The sequence below is a fragment of the Peromyscus maniculatus genome, chromosome 21 (assembly GCF_049852395.1).
Source record: "Peromyscus maniculatus bairdii isolate BWxNUB_F1_BW_parent chromosome 21, HU_Pman_BW_mat_3.1, whole genome shotgun sequence".
Taxonomy (NCBI): domain Eukaryota; kingdom Metazoa; phylum Chordata; class Mammalia; order Rodentia; family Cricetidae; genus Peromyscus; species Peromyscus maniculatus.
This window is the reverse complement of record NC_134872.1, coordinates 12,443,334-12,467,028: the sequence shown is the minus strand read 5'-3', so window position 1 is coordinate 12,467,028 and position 23,695 is coordinate 12,443,334. Positions and strand designations below refer to the sequence as shown.

The following is a 23,695-nucleotide window of genomic DNA, read 5'->3' as shown; positions in this document are numbered from 1 at the left end:
TATGTATGTCTGTGTACCACATGCACACAGTGCCCAGAGGCCAGAAGAGGGCATCAGATACTTGGAGCTGTAAGAACGGTTAGTTGTGAGCCACCTTATGGATGCTGGGAATAGAACCTGTGTCCTCTGGAGAAGCAGCCAGTGCTTGACTGCTGAATCATTTTTCCAGCCCTTCATTCTCACTCCTACTGAAGGTCCTCTCCATGCTTTAAAGGAAAGCTTCTCCTCCTGTCTGAGGTTCCATCATGCTTAGTCTCCATATAGTATCTCCATATATTTCTGTCTAATGCTCTTTACCCCACTTGGCGACCCAATCATGGCCTTGAAGCCTGCTCAGTCTAATAAACTTCATTCCTAAAGGGAACTATATATTATGCCAGCCCCTTTTCTGGACCTTCTACTGCAGTTCTTGCTTTATAGTTAACATACAACGCTAGGGAAGGTATCAGGAGGCACGCGGTACCCAAGGCTGCACGGTCTCACTGCATGTATCTCACTCAATACAAGGCTGGAAAGCAGGACTCTAGCTCAACAGAGATCTAGGTCTTACTCCTCCCAACATCATGGGAAGCCACTCTTTCCTTACAATCAGTTTCCTTTTAACAGAGCATAAGCAAATCAGCTGCAGCTCCCTCAGTCTCGGGGTTGCAGACCTCCACAGCCCCAAGTGAAAGCACAAAGGGTAAGCAACAGAGCGGTGCACAGAGCCCCAGAGCGCCATGCAGGGTGAGGGGGAAGCTGTGCTGGAAGCCGCAAGCCATCAGGGGACAGAGGGACCAAAGCAAAGGAGATGCGGTCATCCTACCTCCTCATCTAGCTGTGCACACTGCTGTTTCCATATCCACGGGAGGCAAAATGGAAAGGAAAACAACACTTTAAAATGTTGCAGTTATCGGTCACCCACAGACATCGACCGGACACCACAGGCTGACCTACCTGGCTGTCATGGGGCCCAGGAGGCCGTGGCCGGGCTGCCTGGCGGAGCTGCCCCTCCAGCCTCTGGATCTCCTGCTGGAACTCTTCACGCTCGTGCTCACGTTCAGCAGCCTGCTCCTGGAACAAGAAGCCACATGTAAGAACCGTACTTTGGCGAAACGTGACAAAGCCAAGGGCTGAGGCTCCAACCACACACACATCGGATGTGTCTGCCGACCCCGTAACATCCCCTTTTCTATGGTCAGTTTTTCAAAATGGAGCTAAGAGAAGACAGCTAATGATAAATTGCAAAGGAAATCTCTGACAAAATCATGGCATTTTGAAGCTGGTGGGTAGGAAGCCACAGTGAAGCACAGACAGCTTTGCTCTCTGTAGAAAAACAGATTATAGACACCTCCGAGGATGCGAGAATACAGCTGGACTGCCAGAGATTTCTCCCAAGTCCAAGGGAAGAAGATGCCAGAATACTTCACAAAATGCAGGCAAGATGCAAACACCCACCGTGGTCAAGGCACCAAGGCCATTCAGGAGTATTACACACCAGCCTGCAGCAGGACGGCATAGAAGCAACCCGTGCTCGCGTAAGTTTTAGTGATGTAAACCAAATAAAATTCTTACATCCATGAACTGACGCTGGCTACGTAAATGCTTGTCTAGCGCAGCTAGCTGCTGCTTCAGGGTGGCCACTTCTTCCGTCAGCTGGGCACAGCCCCGCTGCTGCACAAGCTGGTCCTCCAACTCAGACTCCAAGACTCGCATCTGAGAGAGCAGGGTGGCACGGTCCTTCTCAGACTGCTTCCTGGCCTCCCACTGGTCTCTGGTTAGAGATTCCACTTCCTTCCGCAGAGCTAAGGGTGCCAAGAAAACAGACATGGAGTCCCACCTCAGAGCGTGGACTGCGCCAGGCAGGGCTCATGAAACAGGAATGGTGACTGTCAGCACCCGACCTTGGCAGACTGCTCAGAGGAACCGGAAGGAGGGGAATGGCAGAGACAACTTAGGAAAGAGCAGTCCCCACATCTGGCTGTCCTGAGAGTGAGATTCAAGCATGGCCCCCATGGAAAAAGCCAAGCATCACCCATCTCCAAAACCTTCCCCTCTGCAGAGCTGTGACAAAGGAACTGAGCCAGCCTGTCTCCTGTCAGACTGTAAGCCCACATCCTAACATACCCACAACTCTGTAAGACAGTCTCTGAAAATTACAAATTGCTTCTGAAAACAAAAATCACATCTTTTAAGTGAAAACTGGCTAAAATTTAGAAGCGTAACATGAGTGTGTCCTGAAGTCAGGGGTGGTGGCGCACACCTTTAATCCCAGCACTTGGGAGACAGAGGCAGGTGGATCTCTGTGAGTTCAAGGCCAGCCTAGGCTACAGAATGAGTTGCAGGACAGCCAGGGCTACATAGACAGACCCCTGTCTCAACCACCCCTGTTTAAAAAAAAAAAGTATGTGTCCTGGTAAATCAGTGGTATATCATAATATTCTGAAAATCGGTCTGTATTTGCATTCTCCAACATGAATTCAGCATGAGGTAAAGCCTCCACCCTACTGACAGACTAGTGGGGAGGGGAAACAGTGGCTCTGGAGAATTTGTCACAGTGCTAGTGACAAATCCTGAGTGATCAAAAGGCAGAAACATGACTTTCATAAAGTCTTACTTTCATTTCACCAGCACTCAAAACTGTCGCTCTTTTCTGATAAACTAGCACCATGAATGTAACATTCTCAACAAATTTCCATGCTGGGAAGGTAGCAGGGAGCAGTTACAGTACACTGTCCTTAAACATGCAGTTATAACAATGCCGTTTACAAACTTGAATTAAGGAAGGGGGTCTAAGCTTGGGTCAGAGCTAGCACTGCCTCATCGTGAAGAAATACACAGGCCCCTTTAAAGTCTGATGACACCACCTTCCATCACTTCACTGGGGGTGGGGCGCATGGCTGTGGAGCGGTGGAGATGGGGACCTGATGGGAAGTCAAACAAGGCATAAAGCCACAGGCAGGACCAGATCCTCCCAGGTCACCTGCCAGGACCCCTGCCCAGGGACCTGACCCAACAAACGCCCTAATAATGGTCACAAAGCATCAGTTCTTGCAAAACAGCACAAACAGGACTTAAAATTGCAGAAGTCTTCTGCAATAGAGAAAAGAGTAAATATCAATGGAACATCAAAATGGGACAATGCTGCCATTTTTAATGAATGATTATTAAGACTATAATATCATTCAGCAATCTGTCACAAAAGCTCTTTTTTCCTCTTAGTAAGTAATTGGAAAAATCTGATGCAAGCATACAGTAGATCATGCAGAGCTCACACTCTTTACAAACCTGTGTCCTTGTGTGTTGCAGAGATGGGAGTGCCTACAACAGGAAACAAACCATCACAGGGAAGGAAAGAACCCAGACCAAGAACCCAGACCTAGAACCCGGACCAAGCAAAAGCCAGCAGCACTCCAGGCAGCATTGAGGCCCTGCACATCCGTGACACTACTGACTGCCCTCAAGTGGACATAGAGCCCAGTACCCAGGGGGTTCAGGAGTTCATTCAGGAAAACAGACAGTAAAGATGACACTATTCCCAAAGTAGCCACAACATACACATAAAGAAATGAAGTAATACCCAAGAAAAGTGAGGCAGAATGGAATTCTCAAGGTTCCTGGGAAGTTGTTCCATATTTGCAGGACCCCAGGTGGCTTGAGGTCATCCCAGGAAGCCTGAGGCCAAGGAAGCCACAGATGCAATGTTGGCTCAGGGCAAGAGAGGCCAACTGGATATGAACAATTCAGAACAACAGCCCCAGGGTGGAAGGGTAAAGAGACAAGAGTGAAAACTAAGGCTGTGTAAACAATCACAAGGGAATCCCAGCCAAGACGACTACAGAGACTTGCAGTGACAAAGCCAATGGAGAAGAGGTTTCCTGGGACCAGAAGGCCAAAGACATGCTCTTGTACTGGTCCAGCCTCATCCTGGGTCCCTGCCTGGAACCCACAGGCACTACCCAGCCACAGTGCTGCCCAGAACATCAGGACACACTGTGGTGATTGCTGGAGACAAAAATTAGGGGAAGGGCAGTGACAGCCCCCAAAGATTGCCAAAGCGGCTCAGGATAGGCATGTGGGTTACATCAGTAGGCTGAGGATAAATAGTTCATGGTCTCTGAGACGCTATCTACGACATCAAGGTGTCCAGGGACAGGATTCAGGCACAGAGCATGCACAAGAAGGGGCCAGCCCTTGAAAACTGTTCCAGAATAGAAAAGGAGCTCTCTCTAAAGAAAGTAAGACATTTAACTGAATGGGCTGAGAGCAGAGAACTCATCTTATACACACGATGGGGACAGAGGGCAGCACCAGAGGAGTTAGCGAAAACCTGTGGAGAGGACAGAGTGATGCTTATGACCGCAAGTATCAAGGAGGAGGACGGGCCCAACGGTCACGCTTGCCCGCTATGTCCCACAGAAGGAAAATGAAAATAAAGGTATGGGAAAAAACATACAGGAAAAGAAAATATAGAGGGCAAGGCACACACAGAAGTGGAAATGTTGCTGACAAGTCAAAAATAACCTGCTAATGCAGCAGAGTATGTTTCCTGTTTAATCCATTTTCATTTTAAACATTTACAGCTAAATATATAAAAATTGGATGGACATGGCGGCATGCTATAATCCCAGCACTCAGGACACTGAGGCAGGAGGGTGGCTGAAGGACTAGCCACAGCACAGTAAGACCCTGTGCCTCCAGAAAGTGAAGATCTGATTGGAAAGTATATTGTGGTTTGAAAATCTCCGATGTTTCCTTAAAAGCACCCATGTTAAAAGGCATGGTCCCAAATAAAGCTGTGTTCTGAACTGGGGCCTCTGGGAGGGGCTGTCATTAGGTTCTGACATCACCAGTGGATGAATCCTTTGCTACAGTCACAGCCTCACAGACTGGGGTAAGAGCTTTGTTACAAACACGAGAGCTCTCCCTTTCCCCCCTGACTGCAGTGAGATGAGTAGCTTTCCTGTTATTCATTTCTACCATGACACGCACGCTGCCTCTCTGCAGGCCTAAAGCCAAGTAGTCATGTCTGAAACCTCCAAGACCGTGAGCAAAGGAAACTCCTCCCTGAAGCTGTTTATCTAGGCAACTCCACTATAATGGCTGCAGGCCAGCTAGCGCACAGAACTGATACCAGACACTTTACTTCAGTACGATTTTAGGACAGTTCGTTTTCTAGAGCTTGATAGTTAACCTGCTGCCCTAAGGGTATTTCCTTCCCCGGAGGCACAACGCTCATCAGCAATGTCAGCCTTTAAGACCATCTCCCTCTGGACCACTGCAGAGCAACTGGATGCTGCATCCTACCAGTTGTCCCTCCTGTGGCCTGTCCTTCCCATAAAACATCCCACACAACCATGGAATCCCACAGACATGCCTCCTAGCTTTTCATATTCCCACATCTGGTAAGACCAAGTTTACATGGACACTAGGATCAGCTACTGCATCCCATCCCCCATCCCACCCCCCTCAGTCTTCCATCAGCCGCTGCACCCCATCCTGCTCAGCCTTCCATCAGCCACTGCACCCCATCCCCCTCAGCCTTCCATCAGCTGCTGCACCCCATCCTGCTCAGCCTTCCATCAGCCACTGCACCCCATCCCGCTCAGCCTTCCATCAGCTGCTGCACCCCATCCCGCTCAGCCTTCCATCAGCTGCTGCACCCCATCCCGCTCCAACATCCACCATCACCACCTCTCACCAGCTTCTCTTTCTTTTGCTTCATTAGTGAAAGTTTCCTTCTGGCTCCACAAGGCAGAGTTTTCTTCCCTCAGAGTGACCAGCTCCTGGGCTGCTTGCTGCAGCTGCTTCCGCAGGTTCTCGAGCTCCAGGATCAGCTGCTGTTCCGACTCCTCCTTTTTGCCCAGTGCCTCCTGCAGCTCTGCTTTCTCTACCTTGAATCCTTCCAGAAGACCTAAAAGACAGGCCAAGTGCAGAGATATGCCAACCTATGGGGACAGATGAGAGACTGCTGGGACCTGTACATAATGTTGATGTGGCCTGAGCACTAGAAGATCAGAGCAGGTCACTCCTGGTGAGGAGGCACAGGGTTAATAACCCTCAGTGAAGGGGGCTGGTTCTTCAGACAAGGCCAGAGCCCTGAAGAGAACTTCACACCAGCGAGCCCATTCATCTGTGCAGACACCAAACGCTCTGTGACAGGATGGTCATAGGCAAAGCAGGGCGCCATCTGATGGCTGAAAGACACTGATCCACAGAACAGAAAAGCCCAGGGCCAAGTGACAGCAGGCATTCCAGGGCCCTCTAAGCCCACAAACAGACTTATCACCAACACAGGTTCCCTGAGCCAGATACTTACCAAATAAAACTTTGACGGAGGGACGAAGCTGGTGCCTCGCTCGCTCGCCCTGACAAGGTCTGTTCAGACAACCTGCTGTTAACGACCCTGCTCCCGTGCTTCCCGCAGGACAGACATATCTACTCCCAGGCCAGCATGGGTGAAGCAGGACGTCTCACTCTAGTCACACAGTGTGCCACTCACCCTCCGCTGTGTGCAACTCCAGTGCCAGCCCATCCTTGGCCGCACTCTCCTGCCTCAGGCGTTCCAACAGCTCCTGCTGCTTCTGCACAGCCTGGGCTATCTCCTCATTCCTGTGACGGAACTCCTTCTCAACACAACAGTGGAGCTGGCGGGCTTCCTCTAGCTGTTGAAATACGTTTGAACGTCATAACTACATATCAAAAATCCAGAGGGTATGAAGAGGAGGAGAGAGGAGCAGAGTGGGTGGGTAGGGGAACTTAAGTTAATATCAGTCGAATTCTAGTACACCAAGACCGCAGGGTCATCACCAGCAGAGCCAGTGCTGAGTGACATTGCCATGGCAACAGTCTCGACCTGGTTAACAGCTCCTTGTCAGCTGCCTTTACCATCCCCTCCCAGCATTTGTGTCTCAGCTGGAACTTCCAGGCCATCCACAGGACTAAATGGGCCTCTAAACACAAAACACCTACACACCACTGCCCCCAGCAGAAAACAGAGTGTCCAGGCCCAGGTCTCCCTTAGCTCCTCACTAATAGCACCACTCTGGCCTTTCTTGGGGCTCAAGATGTCCACTGGCCTCTAAGGTCCTTTGCTTCTTCCTTGAAAATGGTCCAGAAGCCATATGTAATGTGTCTATCCTCCCATCCTCCAACAGGCTGCTTCCTCCTGGTTCTGCCCCTTCCTGCAGCCAAGGTCAAACTCTCTTGGTTCTGCAAGAGAGGCCTGTTTGACTACAACCCCACCCATGGCCTTCAGCTACCGACCTTGCATCAGCTTCAGAGAGCTCCTGTACCTCCCACAAGGCTCTGTTCCCATGACAAGGAGTGATAGATCCTTTAAGATCTCCTAAAAATCCTTCCCCAAAGACACATGCTCCACAAGGCAAGACTTTTTTGGTTTTTATTTTGTTTTTAGAGACAGGGTCTCTCTGTAGCTCTGGCTGTCCTTGAACTCAGAGATGCAACAAACAAGACTTAATGAAACACTAGGTCCTTAGCAGCCCTGTGGTGCTTGCTAGGATACTCCCACTGCAAAGTGTGGTCCTCTGGGCCGATAGATGCTCTCAGAATGGGTGGCTTCCTTACAGATGCACACAGAGGCCATCCAAAGCACCTGATTATACTTAGATTCCAGACATGTTGGTTCTTGAGACAGGATAGTAGGTCCCAGTAAAGAACCTAAGATTTGGTGGGTGAGGAAGAAGCAAGAACTGGAAACTCTAGTTTTCAACACCTGGGAGGAAACATTCCCTCTACAGCAACATTTCACACAAAAATACTTATTTTGTTAACTGCTAAATTCAGAAAAAGAATCTCATTCATTGTTATCTGCATATTTATTTATTTATCTATCTATTTATTTATTTATTTGGGGGGGGGGGTTTCAAGATAGGGTTTCTCTGTGTAACAGCTCTGGCTGTCCTAAAACTCACTTTGTAGACCAGGATGGCCTCAAATTCACAGAGATCTGCCTGCTTCTGTCACCCAAGTGCTGGGATTAAAGGCATGTGCCACTGCCCAGCTCATGTTTCTAGTTAATATCTTTTCCAATTACCTAAAAACATTCTAAGAATTTTTTTTAAAAGTCCATTTCTTAGTGATAATCTCCAAATATAAAACATTAGTATTCAGTAAAGCCTAAAAAGTAGATTTGCAAGCTTCTTTTTTCTTTTAACAGACAGGGTTTCACTACAGCCCTGACTGGCCTGGAACCTACTGTTAGCCCAGGCTGGCCCCCTAAGTGCTGAGGTTAAAAGTATGTGCTGCCCCGCCTGGCCCTGTGCTATATGAGACAGGATCTCATATAGCCTAGGCTGGCCTCAAACTCTCTTAAACAGAAGATGACTTTGAACTCCTAATCCCTAAGTCCCACCCCCTCCATGCTAGGATTACAGGCATGCACCACCATGCCCAGTTCACACAGTGCTGAGGATCAACCCAGCCTTTACCAACTGAACCACACCCCCAGGAGAGATCTGTTTTAACTCAACTATATAAACCAAGATTCTAGCTGTCATTCTCACTGATACATCCAGAAGCATGGATGAGCTCACTCTCAGTAGTAACAAACAGCACAATCAACAAGGGAAAGCAAACAGCACCCGGAAGAGGTCAGGGCTTTCTGCCTCTAAACACCTCAGTGTTAGAAAGGGTAGCGGGAGCAGCCATGGATTCAGATCTACGCGAAAGATAAAGATTCTCTTCGCAGCCTGCAGGTTGGAGGGAGAATCAGAAACACCACAGTGACAGTGGTAACAACTATCTCGTCAGCTCAGTCGGGGTGTCACCTGTCTACCCACCTCTCTGCTGGCCTCTGGTATGGGCTTGGGCCTCACCTGTTTGGAGGAGTCCAGGGCCATCTCCAGGAGGCCATCCACAGCCGTGCTGAGGCTCTGGTAGACTTTCCTGATCGGCTGCTCACATTCCAGTGTATTCTCGGGGCTCATAAAAAAGCTTTCACATACGTGACTGCTAATTTCAGACACTGAAGATGTCTCTGCCCCTTCAGGCAAAGTTCTGTCTACCTCTAGTAGACCTTCGTCAGACCACATATCGCCAAGGGCTGCAGCTGCAAGACAAACAAAGAGATACCCACATCTTCCCTCAGCGAGCTCATCATCCACTTGAAGAATTTAGGGAGAGGTAGCGGGTGACTCAATTCCTTAGCAAAATAGCAACCAACCCTGAGAACCAGGTAATTTTACCTAGGCCTGACCCTTGCCCTCCCAGAGCATGGAAACTGAGAGCGAACGCAGCTCCTGGGGACATGCTAGGACCCCTCTCCAGCACACACGTCCCGAACAGGAGACCCATCTTGGGCATGTACCTGCTAACCGGGCATCACTTGTCTCTGCAGCATCTGCATGGTCCAGGAGGAGCCCTGCGCGCTCACTGATCCGGCTCTTGAGGGTGACAGCTGCCTTCAGTGTTTCTCCAAACAAATCAAGCAGTCTCCTCAGAGCATCTCGGAGTACTTTCCTAAGATGGAAAACAATGGTTATCGAAGCTGTTCTTGGCCCTGGGAATCCTCCAGACCCTTCACAAATGCTAACCACCCATCTACAAATGTCAAGTAGGGTCCAAAGTCCTAAGACAATGTCTCAAAGGTCACCATTCTCTGACCTTGACACTAAGCTAACATAGGAAAGGCTTACACAAGGAAACTACCTTTTTCTTGAGGGGAGGAGGGGATTGGTTACAGGGAGCAAAACAGGACCTCGGTAAAATAATGGATTTCCCTACTGTTTGGTAAAATGTGAAGAGCTGGCAAAGTGTCAGGTATCCAGGTAGTTAATGTTAAGTCTTTAAGACTCAAGAACGACATGGCTGGTGTCTCTCTCTCTAAACCCCAGATGTGAGTCTGTTCAGAAACCCCACAGCAAGCACAGCGGGCTGGGAGACGGCAGCGGCGATGTGACCAGCTAAGCAGCCACGTGACAGCGAAGCACCGACCCTTCGCTCCGAGCCAGGTCTGCATCAGCCCTGAGCATGCAGATGAGAGTGGCGCCCTCCTGGTTCTCCCGCTCCCTCCTCTGCTGCAGCCTCTCCAGCTCAGCTCGGCACTCTTCTATCTCCCGACTCAGCGAGAAGACCTGGCCTTTCAGCTGTGGAGAAAAAGTGCTAAAGCTCAGTTAAAACAAGTAACTGCAGAAAGTGCCATCACAGTTTTTATATGACATTTAACAAACAATGACGAATGAGGACCGCGAGGCTGAGTGAAGGCGAAAGGATTGGTTTTTCCTTCATCATTTATTACTTAGCAAAGAAGTGTATGCAAAGAACTTCTACTTGTTCCTGATGCTAGAGAAATGAATGGGCAGATTCATAGAATTCATCTCACAAATAATTATTCAAAAAACAGAGGCGAGCTAGGGCTGGTGGCGCACACCTTTGATCCCAGAGCTCAAGAGGCAGAGGCAGAAGTATCTCTGAATCTCGGGCCAGCATGGTCTACATAATGAGTTCTAGGAGAACTAGGGCTATGTGAAGAGATGCTGTCTCAAAAAAATAACCAAACCAAAAACAAACGAACAAAACAGAGGCTCAGGATCTCAGCAGTTCAGTGCTGCTGGCTACATGGGCTTCCCATGCTGTCTTAAGCAGGAGCCAGATCCCAGTAATCTGATGTAGCTTGGCTTCCATGGGAAAGACACCAGCCAGAGCACCCTTAATTAATTCAAAGGTTTTTGGCCTGGGCCAGCTGTGAGTGACAGAGACTTTCTAAGACTCCACGGTTCTGTGTAGCTGACTGAAGGTTTTTCTGTGAGTCAGGGGATGCCACCCTGCTATCCAGGGAGCAGCATGTAATGGCACACAGGTAAAGCCACGGAACACGTGGCAACATACAGATTAACAGAAATGGGCTGAGTTTAAGTATAAGAGCTAGTCAGTGGTAAGCCTGAGCTAATGGCCGAGCAGTTTTAATTAATATAAGCCTCTGTGTGTTTACTTGGAGAACTCGAGTGGGAGAGATCTGTCCCAACCGCCAGCAGGCCGGGACATAGGAAAACTACCAACTACGGGTCTGCTGACATGAACACAGGTACCCTCAAATGAAAGAGAAAAGTATAAAGAAGACCACAACTGTCATCCATGCCTGTGGAGACACCAGGCAGAACATAGCAGATATGCCCTCTGGTCAAACGGAAGCATCTCTCCACCCCCAATGCACATCCACATCTGTGTCAGGGCAGAGATCAGCTGACACACTCAGGTCAGGAAGAGGCAAGGAGCCAAAGACAAGGGGCCTCCCGGTAGAGAAGCTGTGCACTGCACAGCACCAAGCTGGGAGCATACCTACCCACGACACAAGAGAGCTACAGCAGGTCACAGCTGGGCCAATGGAAAGAACAAAAATTACACAGCTATGCTGGAGAGGATGGCTCCGCAGTTAAGAGCATTTGGGCAATCATGTAACAAGCCAGCTCCGAGAGAGTCAGGCAACAGGATCACAGGGACTTGGTGGCTTCCAGTCTAGCTCAGAAAACATGAGTCCCAGGTTCAAGCAAATATCCTTCCTCAAAAGAACAGGTAGAGAGTGATAGAAGAGAACATTTCACACACACACACACACACACACACACACACACACACACACTTAAAAAGAAAGGAAGGAAGGACAGCAGGACAGAGAGCAGAGGAGTAAGGAGTGTAATTCTGTGATCAGCTCACGACACAGAAGCTGACTGTAAGCAGTGTCAGTGCAGAGACCACAAAATATCCAGACTCCACAAAACCACTGGCTGAGTCAGGCTAATATACAGCTAGCTGAAATTAAAATAACAGGAATGTTAAGTTTCAAGATAGAAAACAACAATCAAGGGACAGAAAATGAACAGCACACACCAAATGCTACCAGCACATGAAACTATGTGCTGGACAGTTTAAGGCAGGACTGTGGCTCTCCAACTTCGGGTGTGCAACAGACACCTGGCACAGCCATGTTTGACCCTACAAGTCACCCTGGAGGTGGCTATACCCACGACTAATGGCTGACATACTCACGGAGCTTTGTCTACCTACTAATCTCATTCTGTTCACTCACATTTGGGTTATGGGGGCTAAGAGCCTTCTAGCAACATTAGTCAAGAAAAGAAGTACAAGCAAATATCTTAGAAAAACTGGATTTTAAGAAGAAAGGCCAAGCACTGAGGGGGTTATGGGAGTTCTGGGACAGTCTGGACTATGTGATATGATTCTGTCCAAAAAAAAAAAAAATGCAAGAGCTAAACAACTGAAAAGGATTGAAGGAATGAACAGGCTCTGCAGGGAGAGGGGAATCATGATAATATTATTAAGAAAATTAAATCTAACCACATGAAAGAAGCATGTTCTGACTCAGGAGTGAGCAACTTCTAGGGTTGGAAATGGCAGTTTGTTGGTGCCTACTGACAGGTATTATAAGTTAGCATTTATCACCCAGGTAGAGCACCCCTAATATGAAAATTCAAAACCCAAAGTGCTGCAAACTCAGATATCTGTGTTCAGACATGATGCCGAAGCGGGAAATGCTACACCTGACCTGTGAGGGGGTTACAGTCAGAATATAAGTGCTCTAAAAATATTATAGATTACCTTCAAGCTATGAGAAATATAAAGGAACTCTGTGTTTAGACTTGGATCCCATCCTGAAGATAATGTATAAATACTCTAAAATCTGAAAAAAAAATTAAAATGTCACTAGTCCCAAGCATGTTTGTACCTCAACCTGAAGTAAAAATTATTTTAAACTAACAGTAATTTGCCATTCTGGAGCTTTATTTACTCAAGTGAAAAGATCACGTGGAAAAAAAGTCTTTAGATTACAAATCCTATTCAAATGGTGGTTTAAGATGGGGTTTACTTCTGGATACGGAATATTAGGAATGTAAAAGAATTACCTTTTGCCGGGCGGTGGTGGCGCACACCTTTAATCCCAGCACTCAGGAGGCAGAGGCAGGCGGATCTCTGTGAGTTCGAGGCCAGCCTGGTCTCCAAAGCGAGTTCCAGGAAAGATGCAAAGCTACACAGAGAAACCCTGTCTCGAAAAACCAAAAAAAAAAAATTACCTTTTGAGGTGAAAAGTTTACTTTGGCTTAAAAGAGAAACAGTAGATGAGTATGTCTCTCCAATTTGAGCCTTTGAGACCAATGGCAATTATCAACACACTCCGCATGTTTAAAGCCTAATTTCATGAAGGCTTCTCATTATCTCGAACTGTACAACAGCACCCACCGGATAGAATGAGTTCTGGTCTTTGTACTTCAACACTGACGGTTTCTTAAAGGAGTTGCTAAGGAGAATGTGATTTATAGCTGGCAGTGAAAACGCCAAGTGCTGCTTTTTGTTTTTGTTTTCTTAAATTTGGTTTCTGTGTAACATTCCTGGCTGTCCTAGAACTCACTCTGTAGACCAGGCTGGCCTCGAACTCATAGCTCCTCCTGCCTCTGCCTCATGAGTGCTGGGATTAAAGGTGTGCCACCACTGCCTGGTGCCAAGTACTGTTAATACCTTGGATTCAGGTTTTACTTGTTTTGTTTTGTTTTTTTAATTCTTTTTGGTGCTCACTACAACTTCTAAATAGTTAAAATGTCTTATCAGATTATTTCTGATGACATAAATACTGCTCTGTTTTTATCCCATCTATTTTTAACTGGTATGTCATAGTGTCCTGTACTTTTTACTCATACAGGGTCAAAGTGAAAATTACAATTTCAAATTTATTGTTATACTTCGTAACTGATAACCTTTGTTAGTGGTAACTGTGAGAACTGGGTAAAATGGCAGAAGTACAGAGTTTCTTCAATAGTAAACAGACATTAAACTACAAACATGGCTTTTCTACACGCATGGTCCAGTAACTTTACTCAATTCAGTATTTAATCATTTATTAATGTTTTCAGCACCTCTGGTAATGAATTTAAGTTACAGAAATTGTCAAATAGTCTTAATATAAAAAATAAAACTGGATGTTGAAATAAGTTTGATACTTTCTATAAAGAGTTATGTGGCAACTTAAAAAATCAAACTGAGGGTTGAGGAGATGGCTCAGTAAGTAAAGGTGCTTGTTGCACACTACAAGGACCTGAGTTCAAATCCCAAGCACCCAAGTAAAAAGCCTGGTATGCCTACATGCTCAGGTAATGTCAGTAATGTTAGGGGCAGAGATAGGAGGGTCAGATTCCCGGTTAGGCTAGACTACAAAGTAAGATCCTATTTCAAACAAAGAAACAGAACACCTAAACCTCTAGTCCACATTTCTAAGCACAAATCTAGCTAGTAAAAGATGGGCAGGAATTCTACAAACTCAGAAAGGGACATTACTACAAACAGCATTCCAAAGTCTTGGTGCCTCCATCCCACAAAGAAACCAGGCGTCAAAGTCAATTCAATCACACCCATCAGGGCCTTCTGGGATAGTCCTAGCCCAAACCAGAGGGGCCGAGCACCATGACTAGGGATGGAGCCCCAAGACTCCAGAGGCTCCCAAGGGGAGGGGGATGGGAGAGGTCAGAAGCCAGCATTCATGAGAACTCAGACCTTGGCTGCCTGGCAAACAGCCCCCCCAATCTCATGCCCTCCCATATGGAGGGAGAATGTCTATATAAAATAGGGGAAGGTCCATCAGGCAAGATGAGCCTCAGCACTGTGCCCACTTCCCCAAAAAGTCCAGCATGGTATCACATGCCTGTAATCTCAGCACTTGGAGACAGAGGAACATAGAGGATTATGGATTCAAAGCCAGTATGGACAATAAAACCAGATCCTGGCTCAAAACAAAACAATCATAAATCTAAAATAATCCACAAAAGTACCTGGTGGTGGTGGTGCACGCCTTTAATCCCGGCACTTGGGAGGCAGAGGCAGGTGGATCTCTGTGAGTTCAAGGCCAGCCTGGGCTATAGAGCAAGTACTAGAGCAGCCAGGACTACACACTGAGAAATCCTGTCTTCCAAAAAAAAAAAAAAAAAAAAAAATCCACAAAAGTGTGTAAGAAGGAAAAAAAACTTTTCAAAAATAGAAAAAAATACCAAAAGATACAAGCAGGTATTTCACATATGGAAAACACAAACTTACCATAAACATCTGAAGAGATGCTCATCTTATTGGCAAATAAGGAAATACAAATTAAGGCCCATGACATCATTTCATAGCCACAAAACCAGCAGGACAAGTAGGGCTGAACAGACAAGTGGGGTGAAGTGTGGGAAGAGAACAGGCACTTTCAGTAGTGAGTCTAGAATGACCTAATCGTGTGGGATACGTGCAGAGCGCTCTAACTCTGTCTCTAACACTGTCACATCTTGAGAAGTTTCGAACCCTTATGACGGGAGACACAAAGGAAACATCCTAGTAACTTAACTGATTAGAGTAGGAAAGGGAAACGCCAATGGCCCTACGTTGATAACGTCACAAAATGAAGCACTACATTTCACAGACCATGCTGGTCCTCAGCTGCACAACAGAGGCCACTAGGCAGGCAAAATGGCTCGGTGGCTAACGGCACTTGCTGGCAAGCCTGACCACCTGAGTTCAAGACCTGATTCCCACATGGCAGAGAAACAACTTTCACATGTTGTCCCCTGACCTCCACATACATGATGTGACACATGCATGCCCACCTACCCAAGAGTAAATAAACGGGGGGGGGGGGGGGGGGGGGGGGAGGCAATAAAAACGTCCCTTGTACAAAATTCAAAAAGAAAGTTACACAAGTGGATTATTCAGAAGTGCATTAAGAAAAAAAGAAATGCATTAAGAAGTGTAAAACAAACAAACAAACAAAACAAACCTACAGGATGGTGGCTTCCAAGGAAAGGAAAGAGGTATGAGCTCATAGAGAACACTGTGGAGGTATAAGCTATAAGCTACTTAATCTGAGTAATAGGACATAATTACTTTCCACAATGTTATTTTAACTGAACACGTACAGTTTTAAAGATGCTAGTAATACCATTTCACAGTGAAAAAAATTTTCCGAGTGTGGTTTACCTAAAGAAACATCTGTCCTCTCTTAGCTAGGGAAACCACTGAGCTACATGTGTAACTCAAGTGCATGTGGTAATGAGGTGGCCCTGAGTACATGCGGAGCTGTGCAGTGCGGAAGAGCAGATGCACCTGCCATGGGGCTCTCAGCCATCTGCAGGTACTCACACACAGCCCTTCCCACTTAGCCTTAACACACACACACACACACACACACACACACACACACACACACACACAAGCTATGATCCTCACTTACCAAGGTGGACCACTACACATTGCCTTTACAATGTCTTAGTTTAGAATTAATGATTTCGAACTCTGCTAACTGCCCCTCCTCTCCTCTTTTTGAGACAGGATCTCACTATACAGCCTATAGGCTAGCCTTGAACTTGAGATCCTCCTGCCTCAGCCTTTTACACACAAAGCAGCTCTTTTTACTGAATTTGTGTGTGTGCGTGTTGTGTGTACATGTACAGATCTTAAGTGGCATATCTCTAACTTATGGGCTCTATTTCACTATTTTTGACCAAATGAGATTTTTCAGCAATATTTAAATTATGCCTCTGCAGACTACTCTGAAAGGCTGTTGCTCCCTCATATCGCCCTATGGGTTGGGACCCGACTGTCCCCAGAGGAGCACCCTAGGCTTTGATTGCCCTGTTGGCCCCTCATCTTCCTGTGCGGTCACTGTCATGTCAGTCTAGTCCCAGCACAAGTCAGGTCTCATAGTTGGGACAATGTCCCTTTGACCTGTCACTGCCGACAGACCCCTGCTCTGATCCCATCAATCACTCCAACAGAATGGTGGCTCTAACATTTAGTAGCCACAGGAGTTCAAAAACCACAGAACTCCCATTGGTCCCAGTGCCCACCGTACAAGCAAAGGGCAAGAGATACAGCAATGAGAACATGCTGTCACACACAACACACTAGCTGGCCTACACATACCAGCACACTGACCCTGCCATAGTACCACCAAGTTCAAGCCTGCATGACAGCTATCAGAAGAGAGATGTGATGCACTCAGTTTTGAAAGATCAGTTGTATGAAAAGACATTTATAGTTTTACGGACTATAAAGATAGTCAATTAAAAAGTGGCAAGATGGCTTAGGAGATAAAGGAGTGTGTAACATTATACAAACTGAGCAGGTTGTAAATTACATATTTATACAGACAATATAAATAAAAATAAATCTTCAAAAAGGAAAAGAAATGATGCTTTTAAAGTTGTTTTTAGATTTCTTTAGCAAGAGAACAGAAGAGCCAGCAGACTGTGTCCCCTGTATTCAGTTTGTGGCTCTTTGTCTTGTCACTGACCATGAACAGAGAAATTAAGGGGTTCACATGGGATCCTATTAGGAAAGGCCAACAACGGAGCATGGGGCCCTACTGAAGCCAGATCACCAAAGGCCGACATTGGGCCTTTGAGCTGAGCTGCAGGAACCTCTTGGCTAGAGGATGGCTCATTGCAGTCTTCACTTTCCCTCTGTCTCAGGAAGGACTTGAAGGCAGTTTAGAGACATACGTAGTACCTTCTCGTACACAGGACATTGATTTCTAGGGAAGCCAGCACAAAGCAGGCAGCCCAAGCTCCCACCATCCCACCAGGAACAGAACCATCATGCTGTCTGTCCTAGGGAAGCCTGCAGCAGGACAAGCTGGGAGAACTGCGCATGTGCAGAAGAGGTGGGCAGTTTCTCAGGTCTGTGGCTGGAATCTCAGGGTTTCATGACAGTTAATCTGACCAGGTAACGTACCAAAAGTTCCACCCCTGCAACTTCTCCCTACCTCGAGCTGCCTTGGCCTTCTTTACAACCATTTTTATTTTCAGCCTGGGGAAAAAAACCACTGTACTTGCTGGTATAGTCAGTGTAAAGAATGATGTGTCAGGAGCAGGAGAGACGACTCAGCACTTGCTGTACTGCCAGAAGACCTGAGTTCGGTTCCCGGTACCCATCCATCCCCTAGCAACCACTCATAACTCCAGTTCCTGAGGCTCCAACACCCTCTTCTGCTCCACAGGCAACACACACATGTGGCATACACATACATACACACACACACACACACACACACACACACACACACACACACACACAAATAAAACTTTCAAGAAATGTTTTTTTTTTAAATTACTCTTAGATTTCTCTAAACACCTAAAAAAAAAAACACACACAGAAAAGTATTGGATATTAAAAACTAGAACAAACACTCTTTGGAAAGACCAAAAGGGAGAGACAGTGCACAAAGAATGAAGATAAACATTGCTAATAGTGAAATACAGACATCCAAACCACATAAAACTGAATACAGCTCTTTCCACATCCTAAGATTAGCCTATAAACAGGTTTGGTTTTGATACAAGAAAATATGAAACAGCCCTATACAATCACCACTGGTCACTCTGCAGCTACTTCTGGATCACAGTCCTTGCTTAGTGTCAACAGCCAGGGAGACATCTTCATGGGATACACAGCTCTAGCAAAAAGAAATCAAGCTGGGCAGTGGTGGTGCACACCATTAATCCCAGCACTCGGGAGGCAGAGGCAGGCAGATCTCTGTGAGATGGAGGCCAGCCTGGTCTACAGAGTGAGTTCCAGGACAGCAGGGCTACACAGAAACCCTGCCTCAAAAAACAAAAACAAAAACAAAAACAAAAACAAAAACAAAAAAACAACAAGAAAGGAAGGAAGGAGGGAGGAAGGGAAGGAGGGAGAAAGGGAGGAAAAGAAAAGAAAAGAGAAGGAACAAACTTAAGCTTACATTTTCAGAGACTATTTTTCACAAGCAAACTCCCAAGGGTGGTGATCTGGAAAGCACCCGCCTAGCTCCAAAGGGCAGCAATCTGGAAAGCTCCAGCCTCACTAACAGGCATTCTAGTCAATGAGCCTGCAGAGAAGAGACTGCTCTCCAGACAGGTGCAAGATATTTGTGGCTCAGCAGAGCATGAAGGACAGCAAGAACAGCACGTCCATCCCTGCTATTTTGGGACACTGGCCCTGGCATCCTGGGGAGAACTCTGAGAGGCTCTCTGAAATGTCTGTCAGAGCTGGAGAAGACACCGGAGGAAACGTCTCACAGCCAAGGCAAGTCTGACCACCTGACAAGACTGGTTCTGCTTATAGCCCTGCCCACGAGGATCCAGGGCAAAGGGTAAAGAGCCGATCACCCTCACGGGAATGAAAATGAAAAAGCCTTGCTGCACACCAGGCCCTGTGCAGACCCCAATTTACCCAAGCAGAGCCAGAAAGGCAGAAGTTCAAGCTAGAAGTGGGATGGGATGGAGGAACTCCTGTTGCTCTATCCAGCTAGTAAAACATGGAAAAGCTACCCTGGGGTCGCTGATACACCAAGGCCAGCATGCAGCCTGCTGCACAGCAGGATCAGGTGTTTACTGGACTGTTAGTGAATTGTTCAATGTTGTGTATGTTGAAATCCCCCTCCAAAACAAACAAACAAACAACAACAAAGTTAACACAAGGGCTTACAAACGGGCTCGGTGGACTAGGGTGCTTTATAAAGCCTGACAATTGAGTCAAGCCTTGAAACCCAGAGTGGAAGCAAAGCACAGGCTTCTGGACTTTGTGCTCTGACCTCCACACCCAAACTACTGTACACACACATACACAGATCAACTAAAATGTAATAATAATTTTTAAACCAGCCTTGGTTGCCCTGGAACTTTCTTTGTAGACCAGGCTAGCCTCCAACTCACAGAGATCCGCCTGCCTCTGCCTCTCGAGTGCTGGGATCAAAGGCATGTGCCACCACTGCCCAGAAAACGTAATAATTTTTAAGTTAACATAAAAAGGTAAAGGAGCACCTCTACCTCACCACAGCCCAACTGCTCCTTTCTTTGAAATCAGCTGTACACAAGCATCCTCATGAACAGGCATCAACTATGCACATCCCTAGACAAGGGGACAGGTGCAAAGCCACACCATATCCAGACCTCATCAGACACCTCGAGCACCTAACAGCATCACTGTAGATATTGCCTAGCACTCAAGTGCTGCCACAGATGGCCCCAAGCACTTGACAGTTCCACCACAAATGCCTCCAGCACTCAACAGCATTCTCACCCAAGACAAGCATGGAAAACCGGAAAACAAACTCCATACATCGCTTTGAAAGCCAGTTCCATGTGTTGCAAGAGGGGATGGGTAAGAGCTACCTATTGGCAACCGGAGAGCAAATCAGTACACAGACACTGGCTTAGCACACTGGCAGCTCAGGAGAGCACCTCAAGACAGGACAGAAACCACAGCATGTGGGCAGACTGGAGCCTCTGGATGAAGACAAGGCTGCCCTCCAAACCCGATCCAATCTCTCTGGGTCTCAAACCACAGTACGACCCTGCCGCAGATCTTGGTCTTCTGGAGACCACTTGCCACTTCAGCCAATCCTTCAGGGCTGCGCCGTGAGTGGGATATGGAGATCAGCGCCTAGGTTTTTAAATAAGCAATGGGAGTGTATCTCACTTCTAGTCTTCTTTTTACTTTTATGTTCTCTTCTGATTACCTGTCAGGGAATGTTCATGTAAATAAACAATCACAAATTCTAATTGCAGAAATCAAGCCACATGTCACAGCAACTGTGAGCTATTAATCTAGCAAACCCAGGCAAACTTGAGGGCTTTATCTGACAGTTAAAAAAATACATTATTGTTGCCTTGTTTTGGTCTTTTCATAATAATTTTTTGTTTGTTTTTGAAGCAGGGTCTCTCTATGGCTGGCTGGCCTGGAACTCATTAGGTGGATCAGGCTGGCCTCAAACTCAAGAGATCTGCCTGTGTCTGTCCACTGACTGCTGGAATTAAAGGCATGTGCCACTATGCCTGGATCATAATAACATTTTTTTAAAGTTTTTCAAAAATTACTTCTTTTATTTTTTGAGATTATAATATATTACATCACTGGACCCTTCAAACTCATTCATATTCCCCTCCTTGTTCTCTTTCAAATGCATGGCCTCTTTTTTCACTCATTATTACATACATATATGTATGTGTAGACACACACATGCGCGCACGCGCGCGCGCACACACACACACACACACACACACACACACACACACACACACATCCCTAAATGCATAAATATAACCTAATCAGTCTGCATAATATTAGCTGTACGTCAGGGTTCTGGGCTGACCATTTGGTACTGGGTAACCAATTGGTCTATCTTCTGTGTGGAAGACTATTTCTCCCATTCTCACCATTCCTTAGGCTTTTATTTTTAAATAAATTTTATTTTCTATGTAATAAGAGTTTTGCCTGCATATAAGTCTGTGCATCAGTTGTGTGCCTGATGCCTATGGAGGCCAAAATAGGGTGTTGGGTTCCTCTGGGACTGGAGCTACAGACCACTGTGAATTGCCATGTGCATGCTAGGAATCGAACTCAGGTCTTCTGAAAGAGCAGCCAGTGGCCCTTAACCACTGACCTATCTCCCTAGCCTTCACCCTTGTTTTTAAAAAGCATCTCAAGAGAAAGTATTTATAAAAAGAAATCATCTCAATAAACTGGCACATTTAACAGAAACATCCAATCACTTCTGAGGCAATGCAGACTCTTCTCTTTCCAAGCCCTGAAGATCCTGAAACAATAGCCTTTCAAATCTAAGAACACACAGGCAGGTGAGCTTCAAAAGTCCTCGGGTGACTCCATGGGGGTTTCAAGCCTGCAGGTACAGAATGCAGAATATGTGCATACACTGTGTTCTATGTATTATACACAAACATGTATGCACTGTGTACACATGTGTGTTTATACGTGGACCTGTGTTACAGGCCCAGCAGGTAGGACTGGACTTGCCGGGGTCAAGACCTCTCTCTTAGCACATTACACACTGGGAGACCATGGTGATGAACGTTTTTTCACAAAGATCACAGGGACCTCAACCAGGCCCCTCCTGTCAGCTTCACAAGTCCAAGAAGGGTCCTACTGCTTTGTTAGAGTTCATCTCAAAATCGTCATGTGATATGACAAGACACATAAGATACATTCTGAAGAAGAAACCATACTGTGTGTACAGATTTCCAAGAGTGTTCAGGTGTACTGTGTCGACAGTAATAACCATGCATATCAGCTTGCTCCATCACATTCTCTCCTCTTTCCACATGGAATCAGTTCAACTGATGCCTACTGTGTCCTGTCTTTGTGGGCAGGCATTTAAACACTGCTTTTAAGAAGGGGAGGTGGTTCAGCAGGTCAAGTACTTGCCCTAACTGAGTTCAGATCCCCAGTACCATATAAAAGCAAGAGGGCTTGCCTATAATCCCAGGATGCAGAAGGCAAAGACAGGATCTTCAGAGCCACCTGGCCATCTAGACTAGCTGAACCAGTGAGTTCTGGATTCAAACAAGAGACTCAACTTCAATAAATAAAAGGGAGTGATCGAGAAAGACATTCGACAATCAACCTCTGGCCTCCCCACATGTACACATGTATACACACACACACAAACACACACACACACACACACATTCTTCAAGTGCATCCACATGAATGCAAACAAACATTTACACATGCATATACAAATACATACAAATCAAAACCAAAACATTACTCCCCACTGAGGTGAGCTGAGCTCAACCAGAGACCCCTGCACCCACAACCAGTGTGGCTCCACGGTGGTCATCAACTACTTGTGAGTGCAGCATCACTGAAAAGTGTCACCTCCGGGACTATACATGGGAATGCTTACCTGGGCAGCCTGTTCCTGAGATGCCTGTAGCTCTTGAGGTTTGGCCAACTCTGCTTGTGGCTTCTGCATTTCAACAGTGTGTGTGTCTCGCAGCTCCTGAGGCACAGCTTGGTGCAGCGAGACCTCAGCACCCACACTACCCAAGGCTGCACTGCCATCCTTCTCCAGCGGGTACCTTTGATTGTGCAGAGTCATAGCCAGTTCCTCCTGCCCAGAGAGAGTTTGTCAAGGTGTCAAGCCATGGCATACCCCAGGTTTCCCCATCATCCCAAGGAGTATAAGATTTGCAGGAAGTGGTAAACATTCCAAATGCTTCCTATAATTAAATTCTGCCACCAATAAAGTTCAGTCATAGTTTCAAGTAAGTATTTGTGTGAGATTTGTATGTTTCTACTTTTAAAATATTATCTTAGAATTTAATTTTATTTAAGATGTATTTCTACCATTCTTAATTATGTATGGTGAGTGTATATAGGTATACACTGCATGTGGGTATAGGTATATGAGAGCAGGTATCAACAGAGGCCAGAGGGGTTGAATCTCCTGGAGCTGGAGTTGGGTGCTGGGAACCAAACTTGGATCCTCTGGAAGAGCAGCAAGTACTAACCACTCTCCAGCCCAGAACTCAATTTTCTTTAAACCAAATGAATCACTATGGCCTACAGGTTCAGATCCATGGACTGGGAACAAGGTCTAGTCCCTTAACTTGTACTGGCAAGGGAGAACAGAATCTATTGAAACCAAAGTCGCAGTTCCAGAGTATGGGACTGAGGTGAAAACCTCCCAGCAGCCTTAACCAGCTCTCCAAAGCAGTCCAGAGAAGTAGAATGGCTGCAGTCCCTAGGTCAACCTAGACACTAGGATGATACACCACCTACAGCAGGCATTCCCAGCTGCTCCATGCATTAATTACCACAGCCTAATCCATTTCAGGAAGACAGAACCTACCATCTAGAGAGGGCAAAGGAAGTATGAAGCACACTAAATGGGTTTTAAATTGGTAGGTATGGCTTATTCATGATCACAGACTCCTGTGTC

At 46.5% G+C, this 23,695-nt stretch overlaps 1 protein-coding gene across 31 annotated transcripts in view; it reads right to left on the bottom strand.

Moving 5' to 3' along the window:
* Positions 1-23,695, bottom strand: part of Pcnt (pericentrin) — a 103,921-nt gene that overhangs the window by 49,141 nt on the left and 31,085 nt on the right. For 11 of the 31 annotated variants that reach the window (XM_042266013.2, XM_015986204.3, XM_042266018.2 and 8 more), the window contains 10 exons: positions 22,658-22,864; positions 9,934-10,085; positions 9,308-9,459; positions 8,817-9,049; positions 6,482-6,644; positions 5,681-5,893; positions 3,268-3,300; positions 1,555-1,784; positions 937-1,053; positions 806-829 (listed from right to left, as the gene is read on the bottom strand). In XM_042266013.2, coding sequence (XP_042121947.2) covers positions 806-829; positions 937-1,053; positions 1,555-1,784; positions 3,268-3,300; positions 5,681-5,893; positions 6,482-6,644; positions 8,817-9,049; positions 9,308-9,459; positions 9,934-10,085; positions 22,658-22,864 — 1,524 coding nt within the window. The remainder of the gene's footprint in view (positions 1-805; positions 830-936; positions 1,054-1,554; positions 1,785-3,267; positions 3,301-5,680; positions 5,894-6,481; positions 6,645-8,816; positions 9,050-9,307; positions 9,460-9,933; positions 10,086-22,657; positions 22,865-23,695) is intronic. The other 20 variants (XM_042266016.2, XM_076558591.1, XM_076558598.1 and 17 more) reach the window with 5 other exon arrangements.